General features: G+C 37.2%; 2 protein-coding genes and 1 pseudogene across 2 annotated transcripts; 2 read left to right on the top strand and 1 right to left on the bottom strand.

Moving 5' to 3' along the window:
* Positions 1 to 127: 127 nt before the first annotated feature.
* LOC141812116 (uncharacterized) lies at positions 128 to 2,210 on the top strand. The gene is made up of 2 exons (XM_074700160.1): positions 128 to 854; positions 1,179 to 2,210. The coding sequence occupies exons 1-2, from the start codon at positions 141 to 143 to the stop codon at positions 2,136 to 2,138; spliced, it is 1,674 nt and encodes a 557-aa protein (XP_074556261.1). The 5' UTR covers positions 128 to 140; the 3' UTR covers positions 2,139 to 2,210.
* Positions 2,211 to 2,741: 531 nt separating this feature from the next.
* On the bottom strand, positions 2,742 to 6,407 carry LOC141838482 (uncharacterized). The gene is given in 7 exon segments (XM_074725979.1): positions 2,742 to 3,635; positions 3,709 to 3,963; positions 4,024 to 4,234; positions 4,553 to 5,204; positions 5,310 to 5,484; positions 5,487 to 5,612; positions 6,312 to 6,407. Coding segments are annotated over 6 exon segments (2,175 nt in total). The 5' UTR covers positions 5,581 to 5,612; positions 6,312 to 6,407; the 3' UTR covers positions 2,742 to 2,847.
* A 4,036-nt stretch (positions 6,408 to 10,443) lies between these two features.
* LOC141843144 (ELF3-like protein 2) lies at positions 10,444 to 14,904 on the top strand (annotated as a pseudogene).
* The last annotated feature ends 1,487 nt before the right edge of the window (positions 14,905 to 16,391 follow it).

Genomic DNA, 16,391 nt, shown 5'->3' with positions numbered 1-16,391 from the left:
ATGAAAGAGTGTAAAGTTCTACACTTATTGTTGTGCATTCTGAAAAGATTAATTTTTAGATGTTAATAATTCTCAAAAAAAAAGTATGGATTAATGGGGAAAAAAATTTATTTGTGTAGGAGGGAGTCTTGGCAAAGATCATGCATGGCACTTCAGATTTCACAAATACCACCCTGGCCATCAGTGCCATCCAGAGGACTTCTCCAAGCATCATCAAGAGTCGGGTTGAAGAGGGTTGCCACTTACCACCAGTCAAGCAACTTCCAGTATACCCAGAGAGGATTATTAAGCAACCAACTTATGCTGAATCAGAAGCCAAGAAGGTGGAGATGGAGCAAGAAATTGCAGGAATTCAAGAAAAGAAGAGAAGTCATTCACTTGATTTCTGTGTTTCAAATAATCAGCAGGATTTGATGAGAGAAATTGAGGAGCAGCTAAAAATTAATATAATGAAGGCTAATAATCTGTACATAAAATTTCATTCACAAAATGAAGAAAATCATCATCTCGTGATTTGGAACCCAGAGTGTTGGGGAATGATCAGGGAGCTTGCGTCTGTGATAATGGTTGTAGATTGTCTGATCAGGGCATTGCAATCTGATTGGTGGCACCTGAGTCATAAGATGGCAGCTTTGGAGCCAAAAAGGATCACCATGATGAATAATAAAACTGAAGACAAACAACATGGTGATGCCAAGATCAAGGATAGCTCAACGATGCTGGAGATGGAAACTAAGAAAAGAAATCTTATAAACTTAAACATGAGCACGGAAGCCAAAATTTTAGAGCTGGTTGATAAGTTGGAGGTTGCAGAAAATCTGGCCTCCTGCAGTTGCTCCCCCAATGACCAAGAGGTAAGTCTGTTTTATAGTTCGTCTTTTCTTTCTTTTTTGTTTTTAAATTTTAGAACATAACATATATTTGCAATTTTATTCTTGACCATCACAAAAAAATTATCATTCCCTTCAAATCTCTAAGTTATGTTACCTGGCCTATGTCAATTTCCAGAATTAGCCAGATTCATCTGCCATACCAATTGAGTAAGATTAGTAACAGAATTATCACCTACAGAAGTTTACCTTTTCCCTCCCAACTTGTGGAAAATATATACTTTCTTTAGGCTTCAATTGTTTGCCCTTCCTTGGTCATGAACTTCCACCCTTTTGTTTTGACACTAGAATGAAGAGGACATGGTGGTGAAATACCTAATAGAAGCAAACCAAGAAGAAATGGAAATTGTACAGCTACTAGGTGATCATATTGCAGAATTTACAAACATGGTGCAATCTTGGAAAAGCAATACTTTGTCTGAGAGTGAGCAGTGGGATTCTGCAACATCCAGTAAGAAAACAGCAAAAAAATTTCCAATTGAAAGCTTGGGTACTGGAGCAGAGAAGAAACCAGAACAAACTGCTACTCAACGAGCAGAGAAGGAACCAGAACAAACTGCTATTCGACAAGCAGATTCTGACATTGATCAGAACAAGTATTTGAATGACGTGGACACTGAGAACTGCAATCCACCCAAAACCAGCAACATGTTGAAGTGTGAGCAAAGGAGTTCCGCGACTTCCATTGAGAAAGTTGCAGGAAGTTGTCCAAGTGAAGACTTGGGTGCTGAGACAGAGGAAAAACATGAAGTTGTAATTCAACATGGAAGTTTCGGCATAGATCAGAAGGACAATAACTTGAATGATTGTCATTTATCTAACTGCTCTTCGCAACAAGTTATCAACAAATATCCAAGTAGTTCACCTTCTGTCTCTTCCATGATGAGTAACAGCAGTATAGGAAGGTCAAAGCATCATAAATCATTTGGTACAAAAGTCCTTGGCAAGCTGAAGATGGTCCTCAGAAAGCAAAACCACAAGAAGGCAAAAGACTTTCCAGATAATACTTCTGATACGAAGGCAGCTGTTTCATCATATTGTTCAGGAGATATGAGAAGGAACTCATGCAATAGCGATCTGTCATGTTCTGAGAAGCATCCTTCAACACAAGAGTTATTCAAAATGAAATACAACACTGATAGATGGAAGAGTGACACTGCATGGAGTGAGAGTTGTTTCAGATCTACCTTTGAAATTCCAAGGGAAAAGATACATGCTATACAAGAAGAGGATACAAATGCATTTTGAATGCGAACAGGGGAAACCCATCATAAATTCGAGTAAGATAATTATATAGGGTTGTTGAGGAGTGTTATGAAAATGGAGATCAACTTGCAAGTTTTGAGAATAACTTAGTGGTTTTTAATTCTATTTTCATGGCTTTGATCTGTATTTGTGACATCTCGAGTAAAATAAGCTACATAAGTCTGGAATCGCCATGTCGTGTGATTTCCTGTTGAGGTCTCTCAAAAGATATCCATAGTTTTTCTTAAATAAATTTTAGAGTTTTAATCAAAATTTTAAATGCTTTTAGGAATTTAATTAATTCCGTAATTGTTTTCACTTTTTCTACGAGCATTTTGGAAACGAAAGGCCTGGGCATTAAAGAAGACGAACGTCTTGGCAAAATAATAATTAATTTTAGTGGCCTTTTAAAAAATTTAATCATTTTTCCATCGTACAAGTTGCCACTGAAGAAAGTTGATCACATAGGACAGGACGAACATTCAGCCTGAACAAATATTTTCAGTTACACTACGCATGTAATTCACATAAACCATCTATGCATGGTAATGGTATCTAGATTGGGGCAATAGTTTTATAAAGAATTTCAACTGCTTTTTCCGTATATTCAATCAACTAAGGTTATCAAAAGAAACAAAAACACTGGGGGTTTTCACGTATAACTTGCCTCCCAACTTTGAAGAAATGTAAAAGTCATGAGGATTACTTGACCCTAGATTCTCTTCCGCTTGCGACTCTTCCTCTTAGCCGTAACTCTTTTTGTAATTTTTCCTTTGGTGGTGGTAGAAAGAGCAATGGTACTAGACGGTTTGCCAGTTGATGTCCTACTTTTCCTACAAGCCCATTTTAAGGGCATTTTGTTGGTCACTTTGGTGATATCACCAGTCATAGTAAGTTCCACGAGTCTCTGGGTCTTGTGCTGCAGTTGGGTAGCCCACGCATTCGATAGATCAAGTGCGAGTGAGTCATCCATTGGTCTCTTCCAAAGATCGAGCAACACATCCTGAAATGAGAGGAATGACATCGAAGGCTGATACTCTTTTTTGTGTTGGCAGAGCATGTTAACCTTTATAATGTGCTTGCATAGGTTCCCTTGCATTGACCACGAACAATCGCAGTGAGCAAACTCTGACCCAGGATTCCAGATGGTGCGCACTTGACCACTATGATTCTTGCTTTGAACCTTCGCAAAAAGATGCTCTTTATCGTCAAATGTAACAGCTTCATCTGGAATCAACGTAGCCCTCTGCCATGAAGTGGAATATATATAGTCCTCTTTGACCGATTGGAAGGACCCGCTTTCATCTGCGTATAGATCAAGCCAGTAACCAGAATGAAGCTCAGTTGTTAGCTTGTGAACTAACCAATCCACCCGTTGGAGCGCATCAAGGTGAGAATCATCATAGACTTTCAGCTTCAACTTTACATGATATCCTTCGATAGCGCCACAGGCCTCCTGGCTAGCAAGTGGTAGACTCTTAACAGTTCCAAGCCACATCTCTTACATGATTGAAAAGAGATTTATGAAAATTTAGAACCATCAAACTATCATAAAAAATAGAAAGAAACTCACCAATTTTTGGAACCCAAAATGCCTTGAAATACTGAAGGAAGGCGGTCTGGTCAACGAAATCCTGAAATAATTTTTCCATGGTATCCATAGGATTGTCTTTAGTCCATATACTATATATTATCTTGCCCAAGTGTTTAAATATTTCCCGCTGAACTTCAATGTGACCACATTTCTTTATCACATTCCTGAGCCATGATTTACGAATTCGCCATAGAGAGAAGAGAATGGGACAGCAAAATATCTCCCTGTAGAACACTAATTCTTTTAGCTAGGAGATTATTCTAATAAATGAAACTGCAATAACAGTTTAATAACTGACAACTTGCCTAATGGGGTCCATCTCTAAAGCTGGATCATCAATAATAAACCCACCAATTCCCCAAGCTGAATCAACAGCATGAATCCTGTCCACGAGAGCTTTCATCCACTTAGCAACATCCTGCTTAGTGATAGTTCGGGTTATGACCCAAGCAACAGGTAAAGCATGTTGCCTGGAGTCAAAAGCAAGGAGTGTATATAGTGGATACTGCAAGAACAAAGAGGCTCATAGCATAAGATTCTGCTTGATTAATGGTTAAGGTATAATTACTCTACTTTGTCATTCGAATATTCATAAAAGCAGCAAGTAAGACAGGCATTTCCTTCTGCGACAAAAGCTCATAACTTGTAAGCTGCATGCCAGAACTCAGACACACTAAACAATAGTACCATACTACAAAATGATAGGATGCATCTATTTATTTCACAATTCAAACAGCTTTTGCATGTTTCAACAAATAAAAGGTACTGAGAAACTAAACGAGCATGATAAAAAAAAATCAGGAATGAATTATCAGTTAAATACCTTGAGCTTGCTAATGCCGAATGATGAGTCACATGCAATGATGCTTTGATGACAGAACCTAATCATCTGCTGCAACTGCCAATGTGTTTGGATTCCCAATATGAATGGATCAGTCTCTGAAGAATCCTGGTAGAAGAACACAGATTTTTTATTTTTCTCAACCCACATGCGAATACTAGCTTGGTCATCCAAATCTAGCTCATGTGTGGATCTCTTGATGATCATTCCAAGCTTCTGGACATACTGAGAAGCAAGACTATTTGCACTTGCATTTGGACCACAATAACGTTGGACACCCTCTATATGAGTTTGCAATATATTTTCTTCTGGGATGCCAAGATAAATCAAGGACATGGTCTGTTGTTGGATTTCACTACAAATGTAGGGAACTTTCTTAGCACCTGGGCCAATTGCATCTCGATCAAGAGGACCATGGCATATGAAACCAGATTTGTTCACATGTCTCCTCTCATGATATATGATAAGAGCTACCGATGGTCGTGCATACAAGCGCTTGACAGCAAAATGACAAGTGCAACCACGCATGGATTGTGGCCGGGCAGCACGATTTCTTGTGTTGAGCCTATATCTTCTGCTAGGTAATATAGTTCCTCCCTCGCCATAATTCTCAGGACCAAATGAACACCAGTATCTTCAGATGTTAGGGTAATTGAAAAAAAAGGACAAATTAGAACATGCATACAGATCTAGCAAGATTGGAAATGATGCAAGGGGAATCAACACAACAAGAACTCACAGCCTGTATAGGAGATATTCATCACTTTTGTATTCCTTCAGGCTACCCTTCTCTCTCTTTCTTCCTCTTTCAATGTGGAATCGAGTAGGGTGCTCAGCAATTGAACATTCTCCGTTGATAAAGGCTTCAACTCGTTCATAAGGAATGAGTGCAACATCATCCAAATGATGCTCAAGCTTCCATACTTGGTCCAAGTGAGGTCAGAGGCAGAGAACTCCTCTGTTGGAGGATCCTGGACCACGATATCATCAATTGAGTATTTTATCTCCATTTTCTCACTCCTATCTTCAAGCTCTATACAACCTGTAAAAAGAATAGATTACTATCATAATGCATACCCAAGATGGCCTTGTTCCTCGAACTCAGAGGACACTAAATATATGCCAACAATAATTAAGAAGAAACTTGCAAAATCCAAAAAAAAAAAAAAATCAATGGAAGGACAAGGAAAACACAAGGTTTTAGTTTTTTTTTATTATCTTAGTTGTAATATTATCAATAAAACAAGAGAGGTTATTTGGAAATCTGGCTAATAACTTGAATTGCGTACAATTATCAGTGAAATATCTACAAAAATTCTAAATGTAAATGAATAAAGAAGGGAAAAAGTGGACACATGAAGCATGTGGAATTCGGAACAAGGCAAAAGCCCGGAACCACGTCCTAGTTAGTAAAACATTAATAGAGGAGGAGAAAGCAACAGGCAAAAGATATCCATTAAGGCTTTAATGCTGCAGACTTACTTGAGAGGATAGCTTTTCTTTTTCAAAAAAGAAAGATTTCTGGCTTTTCAAGCGAATGATAAAGAACAAAACTTGCAGGCCTACCCTCTCTCCAAGTGTAGCTGCCACGAACTTGGCGGTGGGTGGAACTTGGTGGTACCACCATAGATCGTGGTGGTAGAGAGAAGAGAAGAAACAGATAGTTTCGGGTGCAGAAGCAGCGACACTCGCAGAGGAGAAATACAGAGAGAAAAGAACTGCGAGAAGGAAGAGCACGGACCTGAGTATCGGAATACAACAGAGCAGTCACTTCCGTGGTAGGCGGCGACGCATATGACCGGCGGGAACAAGGCGGCGAGGGAGGCATAGCGAGGAGGGGAAGCTGATTTAGGGTTTGCGCAGGGCGGTCGGGGTTTTGTGGCGATAAAAAGCGCCGCTTGCCTCGGCTCGTCAATTGCTCGAACAGGTGCGGGGCAGCACAGTTTTAATTCCGTCACAAGCACCCCTTAAAATATTTCAATTTTCGATTTGACCCTCCCAAGTTTTCAGATTATTTGTTCCCTCCCAAATGTTTTCAATTTTTCATTCACTGCCTATGTTTCACTTTGCCCCATAGTTTTCCAATATATTTAAACTTCACTTTGCCCCGGGTCCTCCGGCGAATAATTAAACCTCTCAGGTCTAATCTTAGTTTTTTCTTCCGTTCTTTGAGAGAGAGTCGATCTCAATCCGTGCTGCAAAAGGTGCCCCACGGGTGGGGTCAGCCGGTTACGACATGGATGCATGAGGTGGTCGGTTCGAAGGTCCATGACAGCAAATGTGATAACATTAATATCTGTCCATGTCAAATGCCTTCAACCACCATGTTGTAACCGATCCCGCATTCACCGTGATTTACTCCCCTCATACTTGTGGGCCCGGGGTGGGGGCCGCTAGGTTGGCGGTTCCAACCTTTTGCAGCATGAGTCGATCTCAATCCGTGCTGCAAAGGTTGGAACATCCCACAAGTATGAGGGGGAGTAAATCTTGAATGCGGGACACAACCATTTGACTACCTCATACTGCAATCGTCCATGTCGTAACCGGCTGACCCCGCCCGTGGGGGGGGGGCGAGTCGATCTCAATCCGTGTTCCTTTGATCGAGAGAGAGAGAAGAAGAGAGGAACGCCATGGACGACGTGAGATCGAGGTCGTTCCGCGACGGGATGTGCAGCTGGATGTATACGGCCATCGATCGGCGGCGGCGCCCCCTCCAGGCCTGCATGATTTCAGGAGCTACAGTGCTTCATACACCTACTCCTATAAAGGAGGCGGTGGGTACGGCCTTGACGGCTTCAAGTCAAAGCCTGCTCGCGGGTCGTCTTCCTCGTCCAACAAGGGCAGCGGCCGATGGAGCTTCAGTGATCCCGACTTTCAGCGGAAGCGGCGGGTCGCCAGCTACAAAGCCTACTCTGTGGAGGGCAAGGTGAAGGGATCCCTCAGACGGAGCTTCCGGTGGCTCAAGGATAGGTATTTCTTGATCGTGTACGGCGGGTGATTAGATGGCGCTAGCTCTCCCTTCGGTACGCCGATTCTTCACCATGTTTCAATCTGTTGCTTCAAATTTCGCCTCTTCCCTCATATTTGTGTCTTGATCTTTGCACTTGTCTGCTATTTTTCTGATTTATGCTGCTTACGATGGTGATCAGTGGGCTTTTGATTGTTTTATTCGTGGATTGCATCGTCTATAATCACCTTTGTTGTTGGTTTGTTTCCTTCTACATCTCAATTAAACATGGATAAGTTTGTTATTGTATTTTTCGGCCTTCAATTGGTGGTTCTATAATATTTAGAATTCTCGCTCTGCATATTGCATATGGAATTTCTGTAGAAAGCTCCGGACAGGGAAACTCATCTTTTTTATTTCAACATTTGTTAATTTAATCAACATCCATTCTAAACATGCGATTCATTAAGCATTCAGCAATCATCTACTGTTTATGATTCAATAGATTGAAGTACAAACCACAAATCTGATTAAGGAAACTAAAGATGTTCACAGAACTCTTATCAGCCTTATGAACTTTTAAGACATTAGGAGTTCAAATTCTGACTCTTTAACTCCTAATGTGAAACTGATCCATTAGACCAACATTCCTATTAATCTAATACTTTTAACAATTAGTAAGCTACTATTTGAAGTCATATCTTAAATGGAAAAGTGATTTGCTCAAACACAAATCTCGATTCTAGATTAGGCCCTCAAGTTTTTTCCATTGGTGGTTGAATTCATCCCTTCTGGTTAGGAATAAGTCACTTCATTCTCCACATGGTTAGCAAGATTGGTTTCATCTTGTTACTCTGTCGAACTACTATATCATTTTCTAGCAACCTTAGGCCTTCTTTCCCTTAAGATGGACTGAACAATGATTCAAATACAAAAGTTCCTTCACTATCATGCAAATTAAGTACAAAATTAGTAGTCATTTATCGTTTTTAGTTGAATGTTCATTCTTTCACTTTCTCTGTTATTTAATTCCTTCAAATTGGTAAGAATTTCTATGTAGTTTGGTACGAAGAAGCTTCTCTAACCAATGGTTTTGCCTAATGATGTGTAGATAAATTGACTTGTCTCGAGCATATTGCTGATAATTATGCCATCAAAAGGTGCTTGCTGACTAGAAGAATGGCTATGATATAATCTCAATTTCCTGTATTTATGTTCTTATATTGACAATCTGATAGATGTGATCAATGCCTTGCATATTTAGTCACGCTATTTAAATAATAAAATTTAAATATTTGGCAATGCATCAGTATCACTCATATATTAGTATTAATTATGTTGCTATTTATGTTGGCTATCAGTTTCATCCCTTGATACAGAATTATTATCATCAGTAGTATTTAATATTGTAATTATGATTTTTATTGTATCTATATATCATACTCAAATTAACATATTAATTATGTAAATAATTATTGATTAAATATTTTGAATGTCCAGGATATTATACAAATCTTCATAGGTGATCAAAGATATGCCAAAAAATGCTGCTTTCAAGTGTTGAACATCCCAGTGCACGCCCTTTAAGAGGAAAAAATAGAAAATAAAAACAAAGGAGCCCATTTAATATTATGGTTTCTCTAAATTACAACAATTTCGGTTCAATAGGCAGATAAATTTGTTTGGCTGGTATAATTTTCATTAATGAATTTAAATTTATTTTTATGAAAATGTTTATTTTTTATCGTACTAAATAACTTATAGAGAAAATTAAAAACATTAATATTCATTCTTTTAAGAATGTGATTTTAAAGTTTTATTTAATATTTTATTAAAAAAATGTAAAGTTGTTTCTGTATGAAGTTAAATGGGCAAAAATAAAAGGATGTTTCTTTATTTTCAAATAATCAAGAGATATTCTATTTTAATTTTTTATCAAGGATATTTTTTTTTAATTTTTTATTTAGGATATTCTTTTTTACTGTATAATTATGTATAATTATTTAAATATTATTTTAGAACTATTTTATCTTTCGTTTAAATCTTGAATTGATTGAGTACATTATAATAGTTATGATTTTGTAACTACTACAACATGAATAATTGTATTAGTTATAATTCTGTAATTATTATAATTATTCATATTGTAATAATTATAAAATCATAATAATTACAATATAAATTTTTATTATTTTTATAAAATCGATTCAAGATTTGATAAAAAACAAAGGAGCCCATTTAATATTATGGTTTCTCTGAATTACACAGTTTCGGTCCAATCCGGAGATAAAATTGTTTGGCTGGTATAATTTTCATTTATGAATCTAAATTTAATTTTTATGAAAATGTTTATTTTTTTATCGTACTAAATAACTTATGGGAAAAAAATTAAACAAAATAATATTCATTCTTTTATGGATGTGATTTTAAAGTTTTATTGAATATTTTATAAAAAAATGTAAAATTGTTTTTGTATGAAGTTAAATTTAGGTACAATTTTTATGAATTTTTTTTATTCTATGAATTTATTTATTTTTCTCATCAATCGGACTGATAAATAAATGTTATAAAATAATGTTTTTCTGAATCATAATTTAAAGAATTTATTTTAATTAAAAAGTTGAAAGATTCACTTTTCTCTGTTTTGGTCGGAAAATTCATTTTCCAATAGAATAAAATAAAACTTGAGGTTAAACAAAAATTTAAAAAATGTGTTGACTTATTTTTATTTCAAACCAAATTTATTTTCTCTCAAATTTATTTATTTATTTATTTTTCTTCTTCTTTTGCGAATCAATTTTTGAACACAATTGAAATCGAAGTAAAAAATAGATTGTTGTATGTTTGATCTTGGATAAAGTCTGTTTTACCTAGGAATAGCACTTGAAAAATAGATTTTTTTTTTTTTTTTTTTGAACAGATCTTCAGGGATTGACCAGTGGAGGGAGATAATCTGGTAGTAGATGTCAATCGGATCTCATGGAGATTTTTCGGAGGAGAACGAGATGATCACCACTGGAAAACAGCAATAAAATCGCATGAGACGAGATGATGGGGATTGAAGATTCAAAAGCGTGCCGTTATTGCTTCCCCTTTCCCGAATCTTGCTTTCCCAGCGCTTTGTGCCTTCCCTTTGCTCGATCCGCGTCACGGCACACTACCTCTCCACCAATTGTTGGATCGCTGCTCGCCTGGAGGTCCTGCTCCAGATTGTCCCATCCGGTGCCGAGGTGGAATTTTGCTGCCGGATTCGGTGCTCCAGGTACGCTTTCCCTTCCCCGCTGCCGCATGCTGTCCAAAAGCGTGGATTTTCTTGGCGAAATTAGCAGCTTTTGTTGATAGATTGGTTGTCTATCTGCATCTGTTTGTTTGTTTGTTTGTTTTTTTCCTTTTCAACTACTGTTGATGATTGTTTTCGTCTCAGTTTGTTAACTAGGGTTTCTCCGACGGCGATGGGTTAACTCCACAAGTTTTTCGGGTGTACGAGATTTTGGGAACCGAGTGGTATGAAAGGCGAGGAGGGCGATAAGATCATGGGGCCTCTCTTCCCGAGGCTCCATGTGAATGACACCGATAAAGGGGGTCCGAGGGCGCCTCCGAGGAACAAAATGGCGCTATACGAGCAGCTCCGCGTCCCCTCTCAAAGGTTTAACTCGAGTTCCTCCGCCCTGCCATTTCCTCCTCACCATTCCAACGATTTGGTCTCTTCCCCTTCCTCTAGCCAGGTTGGAACATCTTTCGTTTTTAACCACCTTCTTGCCTTTTCTGTTTGTTGAGCTACTTATCTTCCTGCTACGATGCATCTATTCCTGTATGTTTTTCCTTGATTAAATCACGCATTTTGTGTGATGATGGAAACTAATTAGATTGTTTTCATTAGAAGCTAAAATGAATGCAGTAGGTAAAATCACAGAGAGATGTTCAAAATTAATGATCACTTCTGCTGCATATCAATAAGAACTTGAGTTCAAGATCAAGGGGGGTAGGTGTTCAACATGACATACCAAGGTCGTCTCACTTTAAGGCATGTGTTAGGTTAACCAAAATTTTTGAGTTATAAATCTTGTTGTACCTTCTATTCACCTCTTCTAAGTGGAGACTAGAAATAAAGTAGGCAATACGACTAGAAACAAGAGCAGAGCAGAAGAGGTGATGAAAAAAAAAAAGAAAGAAAACCGAGAGGATAAGGATTGGAGGCAAAACCTAAAAAAAAAAACAGGAAAAAGAATAACAGCCAAAAGAAAAGAAGAAGAAAAACAACCATGGTGGATTACAAAGATAAATGCAACATATAAAAGAGTGACTGTTCAAAATTATGAAGTCAACTCTCAATTTCAAGTAACAATATTGATATTGAGCTGCAAAGTAATCTTTCTCTCAATTTAGTGAGGTTACTTTATGTCTTTTCCAACATCTTCTTTCTTATGTTGGAGAATGCCAAAATCATACTTTATGGTGATATCCACAAATTATAAATACCAAGGGGACCACAGTTTCCAACCTATGGTGTATTATTTGATATTTTTCTCATGTTCCTTGTATTTTTACAATATGTCAAAAGGTGATTGTTGTATACTTTTGACTCTCAAGTCTCAATTATACTGTTGATGGTTGACAAACATTTATCTTTTAGGGATTTGGTCAGCAGAGGAAGATGCTTTCTCGTTTTCATATGACCTGTCCAATGCCGGTTCATTCTGCAGAGAAGGTTAGAACGTCTGATGGAGTGAATCTGGTTGGGACAAGGATGGAATTGGAGAGAGAACCTATAAAGCAAGTAAGTTCTGATAATTTGTTTGGCACAGGATTAGCTTCTGAATGTAGATCACAGAGACGAGAAAACTCCAGCATGAAAATTTCTTGTGAGAAAGTTTTGAATGATGCAGAGGATATTGTTGTTCATACCTTTGATCAGTTGGAAAGTGTTGCATTCTTAAAAAAGGATACACATAAGACAACTCCAGAGATAACTACCTCCATTTCACACAAAATACATAAGAGTCTCACGTCTGGTAATACTTCGTGTCGAGGCACAAATTTGGACGAGAAGCTTTTGGAAGATACAGATATGGCAGGAATTAGATCCCGAAGTTGTCATGAGACTTTTATCAGAGATCTTAAAGAAACTTCACCTATTGAAAGGACAAAGGAAACCAAAGAAAAGTCTCCATTCAATAAAATTACCCATCTACAAGACAGTTCAAAAAATTCTTTTGTTAGAACTGACACAAATAGTTTTTGTTTTGAAAATTTTGTGAATGGAAAAATGGTGTTATGTCAAGAAAGTGGTGATCTAAGCAATTCTCATACCTTGAACGACATTGCTATTCCTAATAGTGATAAATCTTTGGAGGCCAAAAGTGAGCTATTTCCCAACTTGTCACCTAGAAAAAGCCCTAGAACTATCAGTTTGTCTAAGAACTCCTTTAATGAGGGCAATCCAAAGAGAAATGGGTTACTGGTATACAATGATGCAGATAAGCAAGATGATGATGATGCTCATGAGCCCTCAGTGGCAGAGACAGTACCAAGCTTGGATATGCTCCCAGATGATATTATTGCAGTAATTGGTACAAAGAACTTTTGGAAGGCCCGAACAGCTATTGCCAAGTATGTATACCACTTAGTGTTACTATTTTCCTAAAAGTGCACATTTTATGGTAATTCACAATATACTCTTGAGCATCCATATTCTTTATTTGGGATTTACTATGCTAATTGGTAAATTTGGAGTTTGTTTATCTTTCCAGATTATCAGCAAAAAACTTATATGTTGCTAGATGATCCGATTAGGTATTTAGGTTACTCTTGACCAAAAGAAAACTTCATACAGTTTTGGTAATGCTGATTAATAAGTTGTGGCACTATTTTAAGTGTCTTTAAAATGGATTTAACTTGTCCAATACCAATACAATTAGATTAACAGGGCAACTTGAAGCTTCAAAAAATATTTACGTCCATTGAGTTATCAGTTGTGGACTTTTTGTTCGGTGTCCAGAATCATTTTGGTGAATTAATCTTTGTATGCTTTGCTTCAATTATGAATTTATCTTTCCAGTCAGCAAAGGTTGTTTGGAATACAAGTGTTTGAGCTTCACAGATTAATAAAGGTTAGTTTTAAAAGCTTGTAGTGTTTATTGACCCTCCTATATCCTTGGTTTACTAAAAGGACGGTCTGTAATATTCTACCTAAAACAGGTTCAGAAGTTGATAGCTGCATCGCCTCATTTGCTTCTTGAAGGAAACCATTATCTAAGCAAACCCTCAGTAAAAGCTTTGCACAATGCCAAAGAACCTCAATGCAACAAAAATTCACAGCCTGTGGATTTTAAAAGACGAGATGATCTTTGTAAAATAAATCATAATGTGGAGCAGTCAATAGAGGATGGTATTGCTCATGTCCCAGTTCTCGCTGCTTGTGTAGAAGGATCGAAAGGGAGGCCACAAGATCAAGTGCCACAAAATGGGCCACACTCTATTGTGCCTTCGGCTGTGCCAATTTTTCCTAATGAAAAGCCAAGCCCTTGGTGTTTTCCTCCCTTGGCAAATCAATGGTTGGTTCCAGTTATGTCACCCTCTGAAGGCCTTGTGTACAAACCCTATTCTGGACATTGCCCACCGCCTGGTGGCTTCGTGCCCCATCTTTCCGGAGGCTGCACTCCCCTTGGAGTCTCTCCGCTGGCCGGGGACTTTATGAACTCTGCTTATGGCGTGCCAGTATCTCATCAACCACCAAACATGGGTTGGCCTGGACCACCTGCAATGGTTCCTCACTATTTTCCTACTAACGGCCTGCGATCTTCAAAACCAATCATCTCAAGTTCTGCAGTCGAACAGGTTAGCAATCTGTCTGGTTCGCATGCAAATGGGAAGACCATGTTCCATCATTCAAGGAAGGAAGCAATTCCTGGCAATCTTGGGAAATTTCAGGTATCGAAGAACAGTGACTGTGACTGCAAGGAAGTACAGTAAGCAGTCCCTCTGAGAAGGCGCATCCTGAAGGTGGAAGGCAAGTTCCTCCCATTGCTGCAGCTCCAACAAGAAGTAGGGATAGCCAAACACACGTTATTAAGGTTGTGCCTCACAACGCTATGTCTGCTACTGAGTCAGCAGCGAGGATTTTCCTATCAATTCAGAAAGAGAGGCAACAGCACCAATCGTGATCAATAAATGAATCGAGTTCAATTTGCTCGTGAACGTTGATGGTAATCCATTAAAGAAGTTTTACCTGTCACTTTGTCATGCTTCTGATCCCATGCATGTTAGTATGATGATCGTGCGTTCAAACTTATGCATAAACACGATAGTAGTTACAGGTTTTGGCTTTTTATCTTACAGGTCTTGTTACTTGTATAATTCCATGTACATATACATGAAATTTTCAATAGTGACCTCAGTTTAACTTTACCTATCCCTAATTGTGAAAGGTGGAGTGACCTCGATCATACTCATTTCTACACCGAGGGATGCAAATAATAAAGTTATAACATAGGGAAAGCAAAGAAAAAAATGACCTACTATATAATCCAACTGAAATCAATGAAGAACCAAAAGGAAATTAGAACAGAATCAATGACTTAAGCTAGACAGTCAACATTATCATAGGAAATAATTTCAACAGGAAGGTTCGCCACGTAGATTTTGCGAAGGGAGGCATCAGCGGATGGAGCAGCACCGGATCCGGTGCTCCCAGCAGAAGCGAGCTGGGTGACGGTCATGCGGCCATCAACCTTCTTTGAAGGTTCCTTGAGAGCGAGAAGAGCGCCATCGATGTGACGGAAGGTGATGAATCCATAACCCTTGCTCTTCCCACTGACGCTATCGACTATGACAGCTGCCTCCTCGATCTCACCGTAGGTGGAGAAGAGGGAGCGGACAGCGTCAACGGTGGTATCCATGCCGAGGCCGCGGATGAAGAGTTTTCGCTGGTTCAGGTCGCGATCAGCGATTGCGCGGACATCGCCATATCTAAGTAAGTAAATTTAAAAATCTCTAATTAATTAATTAAAATTTTATAATATTTAAAAATTTTAATTATTTTAATTAATTTGATCAAAAATGGAATTAATCAATATTTTATTATTCAATTTATTTAATTTTTATTTAAAATTTTAATCTATTCAATTAGTTTAAAAAAATTCGGTTCGATTCAATTTTGATTAATTTGATTTGATTCAATTCGATTTTAATCGAATACTTGTCCCTAGTTAAAAATACCTTGCGTTTGTCCATTTGCAATTTTTCAAATGGACACCAATGATCATCTATTTGCAAATTAATCACTCCCTCAAATGAAATAGATTGACCATTATGAAACAATATTTTATGAATTAAACTAAGACTTTTGTAAATATAGAACGATATTTGATGGCATGACATGAACAGTAATAAACAAATTTTATGATATAAATACATAATAGTTTTAGATAAAAATCAAAAGCATACTCTACATTTAATAAATAGTCAGATAGATATTCCTTTAATAAAAATATCAAATAAACCCTTCATCATATATTTTATTCTATATTATTTTATTTAGAGCATTATTATAATAGTTAATCATAAGTATTATAATATGAATAAGTATTATAATATATAACAATTAATTATTATAATATTATAATAGTCCTTATTTCAAGTATTATTATAATAATTACAACTAACTGTTATAACGTCTAAATGTATAATAGTTAATTCATCACTTTATAATATTATAGCAACTATTAATGCTACAACTATTTTAAAATGATTTCAACTAATTTTAAAAAAATTGATAAAATTTAAATATTTTTATCAAATTAATAAAAAATATTTTAATATAATAATATTTATAGTACAACTATCTAATAGTTAACTTAAATAGTTACTGCAACA

Source organism: Curcuma longa, chromosome 1 (assembly GCF_044706935.1).
Source record: "Curcuma longa cultivar G26 ecotype Majalengka, Jawa Barat chromosome 1, ITB_CL_G26_1.1, whole genome shotgun sequence".
In the NCBI taxonomy this organism is placed as follows: Eukaryota; Viridiplantae; Streptophyta; class Magnoliopsida; order Zingiberales; family Zingiberaceae; genus Curcuma; species Curcuma longa.
Note: the sequence above shows the minus strand (reverse complement) of the source record. Positions and strands in the feature narration are given on the sequence as shown.